This window comes from Schistocerca serialis, chromosome 1 (genome assembly GCF_023864345.2).
Source record: "Schistocerca serialis cubense isolate TAMUIC-IGC-003099 chromosome 1, iqSchSeri2.2, whole genome shotgun sequence".
NCBI lineage: Eukaryota > Metazoa > Arthropoda > Insecta > Orthoptera > Acrididae > Schistocerca > Schistocerca serialis.
Genome location: NC_064638.1, coordinates 544,706,392 through 544,727,813, shown reverse-complemented (window position 1 = coordinate 544,727,813; position 21,422 = coordinate 544,706,392). Strand labels below are relative to the sequence as shown.

The 21,422-nt window shown below is 38.4% G+C and overlaps 1 protein-coding gene across 3 annotated transcripts in view; it reads right to left on the bottom strand.

Moving 5' to 3' along the window:
- Positions 1-776: 776 nt before the first annotated feature.
- LOC126475185 (glutamine--fructose-6-phosphate aminotransferase [isomerizing] 1-like) overlaps positions 777-21,422 on the bottom strand; it is a 160,001-nt gene continuing 139,355 nt past the window's right edge. For all 3 annotated transcript variants that reach the window (XM_050102829.1, XM_050102838.1, XM_050102847.1), the window contains 6 exons: positions 20,043-20,241; positions 12,866-13,110; positions 10,923-11,078; positions 3,738-3,866; positions 1,713-1,847; positions 777-1,562 (listed from right to left, as the gene is read on the bottom strand). In XM_050102829.1, coding sequence (XP_049958786.1) covers positions 1,452-1,562; positions 1,713-1,847; positions 3,738-3,866; positions 10,923-11,078; positions 12,866-13,110; positions 20,043-20,241 — 975 coding nt within the window. In that variant the 3' untranslated portion in view covers positions 777-1,451. The remainder of the gene's footprint in view (positions 1,563-1,712; positions 1,848-3,737; positions 3,867-10,922; positions 11,079-12,865; positions 13,111-20,042; positions 20,242-21,422) is intronic.

The window sequence follows — 21,422 nt, the reverse complement described above, 5'->3', positions numbered from 1 at the left end:
ATTCAGAGTATCAAGTACCAGTTACAACAGTTGTGGTCCAGCTTGCCTCAGTAGAGGGTATAACTGCTTTATGAAACTCCTCTCAACTGAATCAGTGCTTGGATCCAGGCCAGAAAAGGGGGGGAGGGAGGGGGTGGCAGCGTCATATTGGTAAGTAGCCTGTGCTTTTTAAATTTCACTTGATTTTTGTAATCAGTAACAGCCTCTGAACCCATGATGTTCCATTTTTGTTCCTTCAGCTCCTCTGGTTGCTTAACTTTTTCTTGGCAGGCCTACCCATGTAGATGGCATGGCATGGCAGGGTGCAGTGCTAGTCGCACAGAACTGTGGAGCTACAGCTAGTGAGTCTGAAAAAGATTCTATTTACAGGTTACATCAGTAGCACTAATTACTAGGCAAATGCATATCTTCAAAATCAATAGCATTTGACTAGAATACCAGAGAAAAAGCATCACATAAACAATTAAGATGGCCACTCATAACAAACAAAGCACACAGCACAGCAGTCGACAGATAAGTTAGAAATAGAAATGAGTCTGGTATTCACAATTTTGAACAGTGTGGTGAATTACCTTTTGCAGTTCATTTCATCTTTCTCTGTTGTTAAAAGAAATGAGTAAACAATGTTTTCCAGAAATTTGGTGCACAGGTGTTTACTCCATAGGAATTTCCTCCTCCTTCATATATCTGTGATATGTGTAACACAGAGTGTCAAATGCAGTTCTTACAGGATACAGTGTCCATGAAGAAATTGATAAAGAAGCTTTACAGGTCTCTTTCAATCTAAAAAGATTTATTTACTGTCTGGCCAAAACTCACATGTAAGTACAAAAAATTGGAAGACCGGAAGGTACAACATGGTAGTTTGCAGAAATAGTGCAGCTAGTATAGGAATGCATCAAAATACACAACTGTATGTAGAACAATGAGTAATATTTGAAAGTCACAATATTATACATTATTTCATGCTGAAATCACATATGGAAAATACACAGCAATGTTTGTATTCCTTCTGAGTCCCAGCCAGAGAGAAATATATACATGTATATTAGATATGACACATTGCACCAAACAGTTTTTATAACTCTTTGTGACATTCAATTACTGTGATGTGAATAGTGAGCAGGTAGGATACATCAGACAAAATATTTCTTCCGAACTAAAATCTTCCATCACTAGCCTACAGAGATGAATTGTGCTTAACACTTAGTTTTAGTGAACAGATCATTGATATCACAATTCAGTCCAGATTTCATTCAAATACAATATAAATGCATCAGGTTGGATTCTTGTAGGAATTCATGTTGAACACACTCAGTCTTATGAAGAGGCTTCTGAATGCAATTTAAACTGCATCCCAACTTTTGATGATGATTAGCAAAATTCCATGTATCATGATTCTTGTCTTTTCATTGTGGTCCTCATTTGGTTTTGTGATTTCAGTCTGATATTTATTCTACAGTGACTGATTTTGCGAGATTTCTTGGACAGTCAACATTGCAGCCACGCAAAACAGCTATATGGTATGACAGCAGTTGCATAGGAATAACTGTCAAGATCCCCTGAAGAAAGAAATACACACACACATTAATTACTGGCTACTACTGTCTGTTCATCTAGATGGTGAACTTGCTCTTATTACACACGTTACAATTTAAATGTTTCTGAGCAGTATGATCAGTTAATTTTATATACAGTTGTAAAATAATTACCTGCAGACAATCCACAGTGCGAGGAACTTCAATTACCCTTGACGCAAAGCTTTGTGTCTCCTTGTCACCCTTCTCACATATAACAATAGGTCGGCCTTCTCTTGCCGTTACTTGCTGAAGAGCATTCATGCACTTCTGTAAATCCATAAAGCAGAGTGAACAGAATATTACAAATTTAATCAAATCTGTTATAGTAGAAAGATGCTAATAAGTACAAATTTTATTTATGGACTTGTAAAGAATTTTGTGATCTGTATTTAATAACAAACATGAGTGCTGATGCTCACATAATGTACATCTCCAAGCTAGATTATGCTCAATTGTGAAATTTTATTCTGTATTTGTACTCATATCATGTTTTATATCCTATATTGGGTTTTGATTTCAGTATTAAGAACTGACAGGTGACAATATGAGTGGCAGAATATAAACAAATTACTGTTGTGTTTTTACGTGTATTTACTGTGTGGTGTGGACACAGTTTCTGCTTGTTTCAAGTACGGAATAGTGGCTTTATTTTTATGCATTTGTGCATCTTTGCATTTATCAAATTTGCTTAAAAATGACATGATAGCAGTTGCAATAAATAAATTTGACAGCTGTCCCCCTGCTCGCAAGTTAGAACTACTTGATTAAAAAGCAAAAAACAGAAACACTTTTGATATTACACAAAATTTGCCAGATAATGACTCTGCACTGGCCTATATTATTGTGGCAGCAAATAAGTGTTATGAAGGACTGAGGGACACAGTGAGTCTCCACTGCCAAAAACACAATTTGCATCTCCAGAGGATATTATGTTACATGATACCCATGATTTTTGTGTTATATCATACTATAACTGATTTGAGTTTTTCCGCTCGACATCAATGTATCAAAAGTTAACAGAAGAAAGTAGAACAGGTACTTGGCTACCCTACCCCACTGCCATCAACAGGCATTTATCATTTCATTTTTGTTCAGCTTGCTTCAATCCCTGCCTCTCCATATTTTGTGTGACAATTTTGCATTTTGTAGTTTTCTCCTTCACCAAACATTTCTGCACCTCCGTTACGTATGTATGTCTTCTTTAAATTCGAGTTTATCTTGCTTTTTATCCCTGATTATAATGATTTCTGACTACTTTTCTTTACAATTTACGATATGAAAGAGCCTAGTAGTGTTAATATTTGGATGATTTCTATTTGTGCCTAACTTGGGTACCACCCACAAACAGAAAATTTTTTATTTATTTATTTATTTATTTTTTTAAATATACATTTCTCCTGTTTTTGTCTTGTAAGAGCTATAAGCAAATGAAGAGGACCCTTTGTGTTCCTCCTTATAACGACTTGTTACAGTATTGTATTCACTCATATTTAAAATTGAGATTTAATGTAAAATTCAGACTGAGTTTAAAATGATTCAAGTATACTATTGTTATTTGTTTTCCCTCAGTTCTCATTACATCTTCTGGTTATGTAACTGTTTGAATGGTAATTTACAGGACCAGTAAAAATCACAATCACAAAATATGTGAGTAGTTAAACACTGATGTAACTGGTACTTCATCTGTTATTGGTCTCTGCCTTGAAGTGTATTTTAACAGTGAAATTAATAAATTTTTGATAATATATTGTAATTGAATGTATAAAAAATCTACTCACCAAGCGGCAGCAGGACAACACGCGTATTAAAAAAAAAGTCTTACTTATGCAGGCGTGGTATTCCAATACAGTTGGAGAACCTCTGCAATGTTCTTTATACGTGAATTGTCTTGCCACCACTGGGTGCGTAGAGTTTTTTGTGTATCTAATTACATTTGAACATTATTTTGTAATTTATATTCAAACAATGTGTTAATGTATCGCATAGTCTCAGTAGATGCACACATTAAAATTGTGATCTGTCTCTAGTAGTACTGACTAACATATTTAAGATGAAAACACATTCTGTGAGCTCTGAACTCAATATCTAATATGCATTTTTTATTTCTACTTATGTTTTAGCTACTCTTAGTGAGTAAAATACTTATATTCAACTTACAACGTATACAGGATCCCTCATAACAATCATTATGACAGGCATCTGTTTATCAACCAGGGCAAGTGGTCCATGTTTCAATTCTCCTGCCATGATCCCTTCACTGTGCATGTAAGTCAGTTCCTTCACTTTCTGTTACAAATGAAAACATTCAAATCACAATCATGAAATAAAAATGTTGGGGGGGGGGGGGGGGGGGAGGGAGGCGAAAGTGCGGGGCAGGACACTTCACTGAAGATAAGAGCTATAAATTACGAAGATGTTTTATAGTTAAGTTTTTCCATGAGAAACATTTAACAACATGGGAAGAATTAATGCTATTATTTGTACTGTATCCATATATTATAATAAAAATAGCAATGCTCTTTATGAAGTTTACATAATGAGCTCCTCAAATATCATGTTGATTTTTTGTGCAGGGTCCACACCTACAGTAAACATTTGAAATGTTAAAACAATTCTTCCACCTTTGCCTGTTTCTTCTTTTGTTTTGTTCGTGAATCTTTCTCTATTTCCATCAAGAGGGAAATTCAACATAGAAAACTAGTAAATTATGAGACAGAATTGCTGGCCAGTGCATACCTTCAGGATGTAAAATAGTGTAAGTACTGCCAGTAACACATATAAAAGTAAAAAAACATGGCACTATCCTAGCTTTAGGAATTGTGAGTTCCTTCCACGTAGCGTAATATCAACTACAAACTAACATTGTGTTAACAGTGAAGAAATTGAAAAATACATTTCATAAAGAACATCCACTGGTGACATCACTGCCCACTGCAAGACTGAACTGCCTACATAGCCTTGGTCACTCACACATCTGTGCAGTGGCACTTGTCTCTGAGGTAGTTTGTTCGAGTCCTGGTAGGAGATGAAATTTTTTTTGCTAGTATTTTGCCAGTGAGGGGAGGAGAAGTGGCAGTGTAAAGTTTCTAATCACCACAACCTGCACCAATATCTTGGATTAAATTCCAAACCTCTTCGGAGTGTATAATGAAGTGAACATGTGACGCTGTTGAGAGCTGTATGGCCATCTGAGGGGGACATTTAGTACGGTGGCCCACTTGGTGCAATTCAAGAGGACTAGACCTTGTAATGGCATCATGTTTCACTTATCATCATCATCATCATCATACACAGACACTATACTGTACATATATCCATTTCATTCATCCACACTCTGTTGTTGTTGTTGTTGTTGTGGTCTTCAGTCCTGAGACTGGTTTGATGCAGCTCTCCATGCTACTCTATACTGTGCAAGCTTCTTCATCTCCCAGTACCTACTGCAACCTACATCCTTCTGAATCTGCTTAGTGTATTCACCTCTTGGTCTCCCTCTACGATTTTTACCCTCCACGCTGCCCTCCAATGCTAAATTTGTGATCCCTTGATGCCTCAGAACATGTCCTACCAACCGGTCCCTTCTTCTCGTCAAGTTGTGCCACAAACTCCTCTTCTCCCCAATTCTATTCAATACCTCCTCATTACTTATGTGATCTACCCATCTAATCTTCAGCATTCTTCTGTAGCAATCCACACTCTATAAACATAAAATACTGGTTGGAATATCGACTATATTATGAAAAGGTAGATCACTACTCACTGTAAAGTTGCACATTGAGTTGCAAACAGTCACAATGAAAAGACTTTTACAAAATTAAAATATATGGTTCCATACATCCTTTCAGGTCTCAAACATACATGATGTGTATATGCAAAATGAGGTAATGAATGAAAACTTTTACCAAGGCCAGGATTTGAACCCGTGTCTCCTGCTCACTAGGCAGATGAGCTAACCACTATGCTACCCTGTCACAGTGACTTTGTTTGCACAACTGCGTGGACCACCCTTGCATGCCTCCCTCCTCAATCCAAATTCCCATTCATGCTCAAGTCCCCTTGGTATTTCCCCTAAACTTCATCAGCATTGCAGAGGCTCTCCAATTGTATTGGAATATCACCTCAGCAGCATGTAACAAAATTGGGTTCCTGCATGAAACCCAGACGTAGGTGCCTTTATCAAATACAGCTATACATTTCCAGAGACGTTTTAAAGTCTCAAATATCTATGATTTATACATGCAGACTGAAGTGGCAAATGAAAATTTGTACCTAGACCTGGATTCGAACCCAGGTCTCCTGGAACCATTAAAGTGCCTATGCCTGAGTTTCAGGCACAATCCCCTGTTGTGTCTTGTATTCCAGTACAGCAGGAGAGCCTCTACAATGCTGTTAGAGTTTAGCGGGAATACCAAGTGGACTGAGGCATCAATGGGAATTTGGATTTAGGAGGGGGCATGCTGGGGCAGTCGGTGCAGCTGCGCAAAGTCACCGTTTCAGGGTGGCATAGTGGTGAGCGCATCTACATAGTGAGCAGGAGGCCCAGGTTTGAATCCCAGCCTTGATACAAATTTTCATTAGTTGCTTCATTCTGCATACATACATCATAGACTATTACGCATTTGATCTTTTGGACAAAGCCTTCTTCAGAAAGGAAAACACACAGATTCATACAAGCAAGCACAGCTCATGCACTTATGACTACTATCTTCAGCCACTCTGACCAGAATGCAACTATGTCACATCAAATGGATGCAGCAATCCTGAGTAGGGTGGGAATGGGAGAAGGATAGCAGGGTGCGAGAGGGGGAGAGAAATAAATCCTGCCTGCTGGAGCATGCAGGCACTAGATGGTGAAAGGAGAAGTCTGACAGGTGCAGTTTCAGGAGGCCGTGGGGGAAATTGAAATAAAGCATGTTATATTCAACCACATGTGATGCCACGGAGTGGTCCATTTTGCTCTTGGCCACAGTTTGGATGCCATACTTCATCCGCTTGGACTTCTTTTTCTACGTCTTTTTCTTTTATCCAATTCCTCTCACAACTTAACACCTTCATCTGCCCATTTCCTAGCCATTTACCACTTCCCCAATTTCATTCCTTGCTACCTTTCACTGGATCCCATCCCTCCTTTCACAGTGACTTTCACCTTTTCAAATTCTGCCAGTCCCTGTCTCTCACAAACCTGTACTGCAAAAACATATCTACATGGCACAGGCACCCCAGAACCACCTCTGCAAGATACTGGTACTGTGTAGTCTCCACTACACACAGAACATCCCTGCAATCGAAACCCTTGCACTCCAGTAACTGGAAGAGGCATTCCAGACACTCTCTTCGTCAGTTATCCAGCCTACTGACATCATACTGCCTCCTAGGGGCACCACTATCCAGCTACTATCCTACCTACAGTGTTCCTTCTCGTCAGCCTATCATAGCAACCAGAACCTGCCTAGCTGTTGTTTTCAACTTGCCACATCCTCAAAACTCCATACCAACATTCCAGTAAATCCAGGGCCAAAACAATCCCAGAACACTGTTATTAATTTTCCACCAAAGTCCTCAGCTCAACAGAAGTTCCAGTCCTATCCAAAGGCTTCACCTTCAGCCCTACTCCCAAAGTTAACCATTGTAGACTTATCAAAGATGTACTGTCCTTCTCCCAAACTTCTTTGCCACCAATCCCTCCAACCGAAGCCAGCATAATTCCAACATTGAGTGTTGTCTTCTAAATGCTCCCCAGAAGTCCACCAACCCAAAAATCCTGGACAGCCCACTGTACCTTCTTATTGTGTTCCCACTGAAAGAATTTTGGCCTCCAACCAATCACCCAAAACTAGCCTCCCACATCAAAGATACCAACCACTTCCTTTACTGACTCTCCACCATCCCCATCCCTTTACCTCCTAGTTCCCTACTTGTCACTGTTGATGACACTTCCCTATACACCAACATCCCTCATGCAGGTGGTCTTGCCGCTAAACACTGCCTCTCCCGACTTCCTTCAGACTCCAGACTCATTACCTTATTCCTCATACACCTTACTAACTTTATCTTAACACACAACTACTTCTCCTCTGAAGCGAAAGTAGACATACAAATCCACGTCACAGCCATGGGCACCCGCATAGCACTTTCCGATGCCAACATGTTTATGGGCCATCTAGAGTAAATCTTCCAAGCCTCCCAAACGTCTGGTCTGGTTCAGGTTCAGTAATGATGTCTTCATAACCTGGACGCATGGCCAAAAAACCCTGTCCTCCTTTCTTCACAACCTTCCCATCTGCTTCAACTGATCCTCGCAGTGCAACTCATCACATAGTGAAGGGATTGAATGGTGGAGAGGTACATTAACATGAACTTAAAACTACTAGACACACAAATAAACACTTGTATGAGCTCAGTTACATTGTCTTCACACCGTGGCCAGACTGGACTATGTTGCCATGTGTTTTTTAGCTCCTAAGAACCAAATTACGTAGGTTGAACTAGTATGTTACATTTCTTGTTTGTGTGCTCTCCCACTCCCTAATGCTTAGATTATACAGTGAGTGGTTATCTTGATTAATTCAACTAATTTCAAGTCAGTGACTGAAACATAAAAATCACCCATCAAATTTTAATAACAACACTTTTCATTTCAAATTAAATAATATAAATTTGAGAGGCAAATTCATCAGTTATAAGAAGTTTATGAGTGGCAAGATAGTCACTGTTACATATCTTCATCAATACACCCTTACTTTATTGTGCTTCTTCCCATTCAATTCATGTATGGAGCACACGAAGAATGATTGATTGATTGAGCACCTCTGTGCACACTTGAACTAGTCTAATCTTGTCTTCACTATCCCTATGGGAGCTGTGCGCACAGCAGTTTGTAGTACACTTCTAGTTTCATCATTTAAAGCTGTTTCTTAAAACTGTGTAAGTAGGCTTTCTATAAGTATCTGCCAGTTCAGATTCTTCAGCATCTATGTGACACTTCCAGACTGCTCAAACAAACAAATGAGCAGTTGTGCTGCCTTTCTCTGTGTACGTACAGTATCCCCTTTTAGTCCCATGAGTCGCACAAGGGTTTTGTAAGCAGTCCCATTCGTAGACTGATGATGACATTTCCCTAGTATTCTACCAACAAACTGAAGTGTAGTTTATCTATAACTGCACCTGTGTGATCATTACATTTCATATACCTACAAATTGTTAAACCCAGGTATTAGCACGAGTTGAAAGATTCAAATTGTGACACAGTCTACATCTCTGTCTTCTTCTGCATACATACATACCACAAGCCACGGCATGGCAGAGGATGTCTTATAGCACTACCAGTCATTTTGTTTCATGTAGGACTCGCAAATACAGTGAAGGAAAAAAATATGACTGTCTGTATACTGATATTGTAGTCATAGCATAATACACTTTTCATTTCGTGAAGTTCATAACTTGTCTGAACATTTAAAGCAAGTTTTGAATGTTCACACTTTGAAACATTATCAGTATCTATTTGAACATCTCTGCAACTTTTCTCGGGCATTATTCATAATAGATAACTGCATCATATACAAAAGTCTGAGGTTACTGTTAATATTGTCTGCAGGGGCATTAATATCCATCATAAACAGCAAGAGCCCCAACATACTTCCCTGGGGCACCTGAAGTTCCTTCTACAACTGTTAGAGGCTCTCCAAGGTAATGCTGTGTCCTCCTTACCAATAAATTATTAATCCAGTCACAAATTTCACTTACTACACCATATGATCATACTTTTTCTCGGGCATTATTCATAATAGATAACTGCATCATATACAAAAGTCTGAGGTTACTGTTAATATTGTCTGCAGGGGCATTAATATCCATCATAAACAGCAAGAGCCCCAACATACTTCCCTGGGGCACCTGAAGTTCCTTCTACAACTGTTAGAGGCTCTCCAAGGTAATGCTGTGTCCTCCTTACCAATAAATTATTAATCCAGTCACAAATTTCACTTACTACACCATATGATCATACTCTCGATAATAAGCACAGGTGTGGTACTGAGTCAGATTCAGAAACCAAGAAATATTACATTTATCTGACTACCCTGATCCATGGGTTTCAGTATGTCATGTGATAAAAGTAAAATTTGGGTTTCACATGATCAGTGTATTTGGAATCCATACTGGCTGCCATGGAAGAGGTTGTTCTGTTTGAGATAGTTCATTTTGTTAATGCTCAGAATATGTTCTAAGATCCTACAACAAATTGAAGTCAAGGATGTTGTATAGTAATGTAGTAGATCACTTCTGCTACTCCTTTTGTACCCGGGTGTGACCTGACCTTTCTTGCAACTGCTGAGCATGGTTTTTTGTTTAAACTCTGTTAAGGACTCCACTGGACCATGAAGCTTTTTTCAGTTTTAGTGATTTCAGCTGTTTCTCAATTTGTCACTGATCCTTGCAGTGATATGATAACGAAATTGGGGCAATTCTCATGAATTTTCCTTTGCAAACGAACATTTGAAAATGGGGTTCAGGACTGCATTTGCTTTGCTACCCTCAGTTTCAGTTCCTGCCTTGTCCATGAGTGCCTGGACACTAACTTTGGTACCACTAACAGCATTTACATTCATCAGATTGGGCTTTGTGGGAGATCTTTTGATAATATCTGTTACAGTAGTTACTGAAGGCTGCACACATTAATCTAAAAAAATAGGCAATACAAAAGAGTTCCTTCTAAGGAAAAAACAAAGTTAAAGTTAATTCTCCTGTATCGCTTTGCCTCACCTCACCTGATTACATGAATTTTTGTCCCATTCAATCTTTGCATGTGTTTATCCATTTTTTCCCATAGTGTTCAATAATATTGTTGTTCCAAAAATTAAAAAAGAGGAATGACAGGAAAAGATCCTTCGAAACACAAAAATGAAGGATGGTATGAGAGATGAAAAGGAAGATAAATATGTAATCTGCATGCTGCAAAAAGAAAAGCTATCTTCCGTAAAGACACTGATCACATAACATAGTGAAATTATGAAAGTAAAGCTAACAAATAACCACTAAACAGCTACAGTACTGTTGAATAATATGGATTTATATTCATGAAAAACTTAATCTCTCTCAGTATAAAGTTTGTAAGTACTTCAAGGATATAAATTGTCATACACACTGTATTCTTTAACACACTATGTCTCTTTCCTACATGCACGTAGTTTTACAGATAAGATTTTACATTATCTGTTAAAAGATCTGACTGAAGTAGCATTTATTCAGCTGTGTATTAGTTTCTTATTTTTGCCCAAATATCATTCTCATTAGTAACTCTATACCTAATATTATAGCTGTTGTGTATTGTGGTTCATTTGTACTTACAAGAGCTCCCTCCATACAGGTTGCAAAGTTGTAACCTCGGCCCATAATCAGTAAAGATTTTTGGTGATACAGATCCTTGGCTAACTCCTTCACTTCATCATCGACTTCCAGAACTTCACGAATCTTTTCATCCAGATGTTTCAGTCCCTCAATGATCTGAAAGAATAATTTCTTTCTTAGAACTATGAAATAAAATGGTGTTACCGCTTGCTTACTAGATTTTACTTTGATTGCTTATTAGATTTTACTTATGAAAGTAGTCTCACATTTATTTTCTTGATGTAGTACATTACAATCACCAATAAAGGCTGGGGGAGAAGAATTGTTTGTCTCGTTTTTTATGCGAAAATAATGGTCTCTTGGGCAAGAACTGTATAGAAGAGGAACCAAGGTTTTATTTTTAAAAGTATGGATTTCTTTTCCCTTTTCTTATGGAAGAGTTATATGTGTTGTAACTTGAACTGACAAAGCAACTTACTTTCTTAGTTTTTTTATTAACAGTCATTAGTTTAGATATGCAGTTTCAGTAACTGTACTTATCGAAAAGCCATTAATTAATCTTAGGGTGGTTATGGGTTTCGGGCTCCTCTTATGCAACGAACTATTTTATGTTTATTGAATTTCTTCAATAATTTCATAATCGTAATGTAGCATTTCTGGTTTACACATTTCTTGTGTTACTATGACTATGAACAGTTACAGTAAAAGTGTAATCATGCACTGTACACCAGAATACATAAATATATCTAAAAACAAAGGTGATGTGACTTACCGAACGAAAGTGCTGGCAGGTCGATAGACACACAAAATTCAAGCTTTCGCAACAAGCTTTCCTCATCAGGAAAGAGGGAAGGAGAGGGAAAGACGAAAGGATGTGGGTTTTAAGGGAGAGGGTAAGGAGTCATTCCAATCCCGGGAGCGGAAAGACTTACCTTAGGGGGAAAAACGGACGGGTATACACTCGCACACACACACACATATCCATCCACACATATCCATCCACACATATCCATCCACACATATCCATCCACACATATCCATCCACACATATCCATCCACACATATCCATCCACACATATACAGACACAAGCAGACATCTCACAAGCAGACATATTTAAAGACAAAGAGTACAAGACAAGAATACATAAATAGATTAGTGAAAAATAATTTTGTGCAGTGCAAGTGAAACTTGTAAATCGTGTGTTCTGTCATAAATGAAATACACTATTCACTATTTGTACTGAAGCTGACTCTGTACTTCAGCCCCAGCTACATCAAAATTGCAGTTTTCTTACTAACATATGACACTTTCAGAGCTAAAACATTGTGCAAATAATGTATGGGTTGAGAGAGGAGGAGGAGTGGGAAATATGAGGAAACTAGCATAACCTTTGAAAGAACAGGCTCATTCATTAGGCATTAAACATTTTGTGTCAAAACATATTGAGGAATAACTTCCAAAATTAATCAAATATTATGTGTATACAGTAGACAACAACAACAATATTCATGGTCTGGCATGATGCATAGTTCTGAGTTAGTGAAAAATCTGAGTCAGATTGAGATTTAGGCTATCAGAACTGAATTGCCATTACTGTTATTTGCTGTGAAAAAGATAATTTGTGTTCTGTGAGGCATCTAAGTGTGGTATGCTTTATGTAACTACCAAATGCCTTTGTTTTATTTAACAAGTACATATTATCAAATAAGTAACAGGGAATGATCAAATGATCAACATCATTGGAGCATTTACATTCAGTATTTCAGAAACACTCATTATGCATCACTGTCTAAGTAAGACATGTCTGCGTTAAGCTTCAGTGTAGTGGCACTGTCATTTAGCAGATTTTTTTGTAATTTCTGTACCAAGATGACGCATTTGTTAGTGTAACGTAATTCACAGTATTAACTTAGCACTTGACCATCTACACATTTACACCTACCTCTGAGCGGCGGGCTTGAAGAGAGATTCTGTCCTCACTGAGCACAAGTGCAAAAAGTACAAGCGATATAAACTGCGATGTATATGCCTTTGTGGATGCTACACCAATCTCAGGGCCAGCATTGATATGCACACCACAATGTGATTCTCGGCAGATAGAACTTCCTACAGTATTAGTTATACCAACTATAAGGGCTCCACGGTTCTTGCAGTATCTGAGAGCCATCAGTGTGTCTGCTGTTTCACCTGTTACGGGAAAAGAAACAAAGTGTTGTACAGCAAGTTACTTATTCAGGAGAGATTAATTGTAAATTAAAAATTAAACAAATGAAGGTAAATAAAAGGTGAACATAATTCTACTTATGAATAAAAGAAAAACAAATATAAAGCTTTTGCTGCCTGAATTCATTCATTCATTCATTCAAACAATGGGTAATCTAGGATGGAATGTAACAATACGAGAGAAGGAAAGTTGCCAATCACCAAAAATATTAGACAGGCTAAGGACTTGGCACCTAGTTTAAGAGATGCCTGATGGCACAGGATGGATTTCACTTTATGATTTATATTCTTAACCTTCCGTGTTTTATCATTAGGGATAAACAATATTGACACATGAGTGGAGTATCTGTGCTGGAACCCATCCCATCAAATATTGTGTGTGTGTGTGTGTGGGGGGGGGGGGGGGGGGGGGGAACTTAAACAGAAATAGAACTTCCAGAATGACATGGAAATGTGTGTAGTCAGTGCGAAAAGGTCAAAGATACTGCCCAAAAAAATTTGTAAATCAAATAAAGTGAAGGATCACATTCTGAGGACACCAGAAACCAGATTATCAAGGAAAATTATTGAGAAACTCTGGAATTTGAAACAACAAGGAGGATGGCTTAAGGAAATAAGAGAGGATATGGAAGAACTGGAAATAACTCTGGATTATTTGCAGAACAAAACACCAAATTTAAAGAAGTTGAGGGACACAGAAATAAGATTTAAACCAAAAATTGACAAACGACATACAATGAAAAGGGTATTTACAGATAAGGAACGACGAAAAGCATCGGAATGAATGAAGAGATACTGGGCCACTCGGAAGGGGAAAATACCAAAGAAGAGGACCAGAAATGATTGACTGAAGTGGTCCAATGAGGCCATAAAAGCAGAAGAAGAAGAAGAAGAAGGAATAACAGATTATTCATTAGTTATTGCATAAAGTTACATGCAAACAACAGATAAAATAGGAAGTGCAACAGAGGCAGGAAATTAAGGATGAAAGTTCTTATGCTAAAGCTGTGATCTGAGAAAAGTGGAAGGGTAACTGCTATTTTTGCAAATAAAATAACTGGGCCTCAATTACTTCCAACATTGCTCATCAGATAGGTAAGATGATGATAAATTTAGAATTGTCTACTATTAATGAAATACCATTTTGTGACAGTTGTACTTCATAAAATAATGTTCAGAACTTGACATATGACAAAGAAATGTATAAGAAGCTATGAACAGGATGCAAATGTACACCAGGCATTTAGCCAAGGACTAAAAAAGAGAAGCAAATATGATCAGCAGACAGGAAATTAAATATGCATGGTGGATGCATATGAAACTGAAGGTCACTAGACCTCTGACATTTTTTTTTTGTATATAAAATTAATTTACCCTTAATTAATGTGAGGCAGAACACTATTTTCTAACATACGTATAATATTAGATTATGTTGACTTATTAATCATTGAGAGAGTTAATGAATGCTGTGTCTGTTGCAATTCTCAAGATAAATATGTCCCTGGGTAGTGCCAAATGGCAAGCACTCACAAAGCTGACCTAGCAGTGACCAAGTTATTGTTTCATGAACCCAAAGTTCCCAAGATGAAGGTACGACAACATGACCTGTTCTCAGCATCATAGTGGAACACTACGTGTTTTCCAGACATCAGTGATCTTGGCATAGCTTCATTGAACATGAAGACAATAGGTACCTGTATTTAAAAAGACACAAATAAAAGTAAACGTTTAATAATGAAGCAACCACTGACAAAGAGGTAAAAGGTCATTCAGTTTGAACACAAAACCTCTTGGACTCTGACCACACCTGACCTGTACACATTTCTACAAGTACATGGGAGTTTGCCTGATTTGTTCTCTTATTTTCTTGTGGCATTTAAATAAATTTGTGGAAATTTAGAAAAAAAACTTGGGGATCACCAACAAACACACCAAACAAACATGAGTATGTCAATGATTAGTCATCCCGCTGAAGTTCCATCTGTACATATTACTAAATTAAAGTACCCTGCCAAGTTGTTCTTTCTGTATGTGAAGGCTAATCTCAGAAACTGCTGTATGGATTTTGATACACTTTTCATTAATGGATGGGATTCATGAGGAATGTTTGTGTATGTAATTTACTATCACTATGCCAGACAAGCCACCCAGCCATAGATACTTAGTTCTACCCATACAAAACCAGGGCACGTCACTAGTTTAGCCAAATGAGTTTCAAGCAGTTTATAAAAATTCATGTGAGGTTATCAGTTACCCTCATCTGCCTCCATACATTCAGAAAGCACTTAAAAGAAATATATGAGCTATCATGAATGTTTAACATTTTTATCTTAGGATATTTGATTCAAACCTTATAATCCCATCAAGCAAGGGTCCTAAACTCAAGATGTCTATGTGATTATCTTATAAGCTATAATACATTTTATCTGAATTGTAACAGGGATGTCATTTGTTGTTGTGATTGATGTACACTGATGACAAAAAAAAAAAGAAAAAAAAATTGCCAAGGAGGAGGTGAGCACCAGAACTAAACGTTGGTAGGCATGTTTCTACATCAGAAAAATGATATCTTGTCAAATTTCGCACCAGTTGCACAAGGGTGGTGTTAGTAGCGCCACCATGAGAATGCAAATCAGGTTTACTTTAATGCACACTGTAACGGTCCTGAGCATTAGTTATTCCTGAGATTGGAAAGGTGAGTTATGTTAATCAAGAATGCCTTAATGGCATCTTTGTTGCATTAAGCAACACCTTACTGAGTTTGAATGAGACCGCGTAAAAGAGCTATGAGATGCTGGATTTTTTTTTTCTGCGATATTTCATAATGACATGGCAGGCCTTAGTACATGACTGCTGGCAGCAGCTTTCATGAGAATGTATAGTCGCAAGAAGACTGGGCTCTGGATATGGCCATGTGGCACTGCCGAGACGGGTGACCATCGTGTCCGGTGTATGGCTTTGATGCATTGTACTGCTTCTGCAGCAGCAATAGGAGCAGCAGTTGGTACCACAGTGACACAATGAACTGTTACAAATCAGGTACATCTAGGACAGCTCTGAGCCAGATGCCCTGTAGCATGCATTCCACTGACTCAAACAACCGCCATTTTTGACTTCAGTGGTGTGAACCGAGAGCTCATTGGAGGCCAGGGTGGAGGTCTGTTGTGTTGTCTGCTGAATGCTCGTTCTGTCTTGATGCAGTGCCAGTGATGGCCATGTTGGTTAGGAGGAGGCACGTCAGTCTGGTGATTCAACCTGTTGTGCTGTCATTTATAACAGCGTTCAAGGGGGTGTTTCCCAATAGGATAACACTCATCCACATACTGCTGTTGTAACCCAACATGATCTATAGAGTGTTGACATGTTGCCTTGGCCTGCTCGATCACCAGATCTGCCTGCAGTCAAGCACGTATGGGACATAATCAGACAACTCCAGCTTCATCCACAAGCAGTATTACTGTACCTGTATTGACCAACCAAGTGCAACACATGTGGAACTCCATACCACAAACTGACATTCGGCACCTGTACAACACAGCACAATGCATGCACATTTGCATGCTTGCATTCAACTTTCTGGCAGTTACACTGGTTATTAATGTACTAGTATTCCACATTTGCAATGGCTTTTCTCACACTTACATTAGACTGTGACCTTGCAATGTTAGTCACTTAAATATGTTACCAAGATAAATGTATTCCCATAATTTCATTAATTTACATTAATTAATTTTTGGTGTTGTGATTTTTTTTCTGTTAGAGTATTTTAAAAATTCAGAACAGCAAATTTAGTGAGGACACTAGAGACTCAACAAAGTCAGCAGGATCATGGAAAGACTTAATAGGTTTCACTCTCGTTTCCAGTTCAGCTACACTGCTGGCCATAAAAATTGCAACACCAGTAAATACTAAATAATAAAGTGTTACTTGTTGTATGTCCAAAAGTGTTACTTGTTCTATGTCCACAGAAGGAAAAATACAAGATTTAATTTTTTGGTGATTTTGGCGGAAACAAGGTGTGAAATTGAATAAAAGGGGTGCTGTTTCTAGCAGCAACAATAGCTCTAACCCAGCAGGGCATTCATTGGGTGAGAAATAGTCAAACATTCTCTGTATCAAGTTAGGTCAGGATGGCATGGGCAACATGTGCCCTTGTACTATCTTGTTGAAAGATAACATCACAGAGACCTCAGAGGCGAGTTACAGCCACTGGCCTTAACACGTCATAAATGTAATGCTTTCTGTCCAAGTTACCAGCTACATGAACCAGAGTTGACTGTGTTGGACACCCAATGGCTCTGTGCCTCCACGCATGGGTATGTGCATCATGGTGCTGTACACAAAACTGGGACTCATCTGAAAAGATGACATAGTGCCATTCACGTGTCCAGTGTTGCTATTGCATGCACCATGTAGGGCATGCCTATCTCTGCTGGGTACTTTGGATGGCATCACACCCTCTGTGTGGATTACTTATCTTGTTGCAAATAAGTTAATTTCCTTTCTTAAGGTTTTTTGACGCGGCTGTAACTTCTGTGACATGGCTGTTTGATCCTGGATGGCCAAATGAACATTGTGTCTGCCCTCTCAAGCACTAGTCATCTTGGGTTGCTGAGATCCTACACAGCTTTGAGTACGGACTTCCTGAGCCCATCAATCTCATATTCAGACAATTTTCTTGGATCCTGAGCAATGAGTGCAGCATCACTGGCGAACAATAAACCACAGACTCAATAGGCCACAATTACATTGCTGTCTAATTTCAACATATGCTGGTAGATGTTTCTCCTTCTTACATGAGGCATAACATTATCTTCTCATGACCAACCACCATTCAAATGCAATTTCTGAATGAGAAACATGCTGCATAATCTTTCCATATATACAGAAAGTAGATGACATTATGTGTACCTACTGTATGATGGTTGTGCTGAAATACCAATCATTTGGAAGTACAAGCACATACAGTGCGTTTAAAATTAGTTGTGACTCTTGATGTTTGGATCAGCAGATACAGTTGCCCAGGTAACACCAATAGTGAGCCAGGTTTTTCTACCACACTGCCAGAGGTTGGCTGGTAAAGCACCCGTGTTGCCATGTGATGTCAAGTGTTAGATGCATATCTGCATTCATCAACTCTCATTGAAAGTGGTTGTTTTCTGACTTTGAAGTGTTCTGCAGCCATCAGGTATTGTAAAGAAGTGTTTTGTTTGGTGTTTGATTAATAACAACAGTGTACCTCATCAGAACATGAGGTTTACATTAAAAGTTGTCATCCAAGATCACGTTCATGAAGATAATGTTCTGCTGCAAAATATTCCTCTGGATTCGACAACAGTAATGGACAATGTGCCAACTGCTCTGTTGTGATTGATAAAGCTCCAATAATGCAGTGGGTCAGCCATACCAAGAAGATAGTCGAAGAGAGGGATTCATGAAGCTGCGAGGTGAGTGTTGAAATAGTATAATATTAAACTAGCAATTGAGGGAAAGACAGGTCAGTAGTTTATGAAAAAGACCATTCTCAATATAAAAATCAACGTGTAATTTCATTATATTGTTGCAAAACCTACAGCAATTCTCGCCTCACCAGCTATCGATTGTCCTTAAAAATTACATTATTTCATTGAAAAAAATCTGAAGTTGCTTGTATATCACGATAGGCAGGGAAGTTTCACATATTAATCATAAGGCAAATTAATCTCCTCTTTCATTTGCCAAAATCTTGTTTCGATATCTCAGACCATTTTTGAGATACGAGGGATTTGTGAATATTTCATTCTGGCTTTTTCACCGGGCACATGCGTTTGTGACAGTGCGCTCTTTACATACATTCCATTTTCTTGAGACTGGAGACAGAGAGCGATATCCTTCCAAGTTTAAAGAATAATTCAATGTATTAGCTACATTTCATACACAGCAATATATGACGTAACATGCACCAAACACAAATCCTTAGCGACCCTTATTTTTCACTGCAAACTAAGAATTTCTTGTGGTAGTTTACCTACTATCGAAATATCACAATAACTATTATCATTAACGAAATGATAGCTGGCTCATCATGAAGCTGATGAATTAAATTATAGATGTGTGAAAATTAGAGTTTATTAACGAATAGTTTCTTTAAAGTCGTTCAAGAAAGAACACAGATTGGCCGGCTTGCGTGGTTTGCTGTTCACGCAGTCAAGCAAACCTCACAGGTTCTGCACCAAGTAGGTCTGGCATTATAGTGTAGTCACCTGCTGATGCACTCAGCACACGCTGGCAACTATGCTTCCCTCCACTCGCTACTTACGGAACTGTCAAAAGTTGCAACTAATTTTAAACGCACTATAGCGTACGTCATGCAATTTGATGTGAGCTGTATACAGTCTGCATGGTGTTGTCATTTTAGTGGCAAACAGTGCAGTTCATTTGAGCGTATTAAAAGTAGTTTCGCATGACTCATGGTCAGAGCTTAAAATACAAATCTGATGTGATGCTTCAAGTGTCAAACAGTTTAGCACACTACCCTGGTTTATCAAACTACCCTCGATGTGAAAGACAGGCGCATGTCAAAAATTATGTTGAATATCACACAAGCGAAATAGAATGTATAAGCATGTAATTTTTTGCCATTTCTTTAGATTCTAATTCAGTGTTTTGCAAAGACTGTTCTAAGAACCTAGGTTAAAACTGGACCAAAGATCTAAAAATATCTAGTAACAGTGCTGATTCTAAGACCAGGATGACAAATTCAGAATTTGCCATAGGTATCTCAAGAAAAATGTGACAAAGAGTTCTGCAGCTACACAGATGCCAGAAAGATGCATATATACCTGCATTAAAAATGTGTATACTGTATGACAACAGTGAGGGAAATTGATGTACAGTAGTTTTACTCTTGTATATACCTGACTGAGAAATGAAGAAGCAGACATCGTCACGGAAGACAGGAGTACTCCTGTCCAAGAAATCTGATGCTAGTTCCACCATAACTGGCAGTTCAGTCAGTTCCTCCAGCAACTGGCGTGTGGCAACAGCGGAATGGTAACTTGTGCCACATCCTATCAGCATCAATCTTCTGCATCGCCTTATTTCTGGAATATAATCCTGCCAACAAAAACCAATGCCCGTGTGGTAAAAAGTTTGATTAGGCAAGTAACAGAATACAGTTCATTGCCATATTTAGAAGTTGTAATTTTTAATTATTTATGGAAATTTTGGAAAAATAACAGTAGTAGTGACATATTTCTTTAATGGAAACAATTAAGACATTGTGCAACATCTTGTAGCAAACTCCTATACTTGAAAGTAAGTTAAAATTAAACTGTTTCAGTCACATTTTCTACTAAATTCATTTGAATATTTTGTTAGAAATTGCAGTAGCATGACCCCAAGAAGTACTGTGAGTAAATACTTTAGGTGTATTGGTGACAAATGACAACACTGTAAAATTAAAAATCAGCTCAACAAAATATTTACATTATGCTTTTGCATTTCACCATACTTTATGAAGTTCAGAGGATATTTTTTATCTTTTGAAGGGAAGAAATGTTTATTTACAAAATAGTTCACAATAAATATAAGAGACACCAGCTCCTGTAACCGAGATTGCTAACACATGCCTGTGTGGTGGCATACTACTCTGAAGTAAGCCGGTTCAAATCCAAGTGGTGAAAAATTTTCACTGCCAGTATTAGGTTGGCAAGGGGAGGTGAGCTGTGGTCACATGAAGTTCCAGACTACCACCAGTCTTTGTACAAATGTCCTGGATTAAATTCCTAATCTCCTCACAGTGTCTCATCAAATGAGGGTGTATGACACTGTTCATGATGCTGATCTGGTTGTCAAATGGGGATGTTAAGTTAGGTGGCACCCTTGTTGCTAGAGGAATAGATTATATGCCAGCTCCAATTTTATCCTTTCCCGTACCTTCATCCTATAGCTGAGCCCAGCAGTGATAGGATGGCTATGTTGTCAGGATGACGAATGGCTAAGGGTTGAGGCTGGGTGGCAGTCTGAAGAAGAGCCAGGGAGTAGTGACTGTTAAAAACATTAATTTATTTTCTACTTGTAGACCAGCACTGTATTAATAAGGGAAGGCGATCATGTGCCTCTGCCCCATGGTGAGAAGGCCAGTAGCCAGCCAGCCAGCTGCTAGTGACCATCCAGCTGGCTGCAACACTTGCTTGCACCCTTGTTTTGCTGACACCTGCACTCGATGCCCAGCATATTGCACAGGACACAGCACTGGTGTCAGTTGTGTGTGCAGATGGACAGGAATTTTGCAG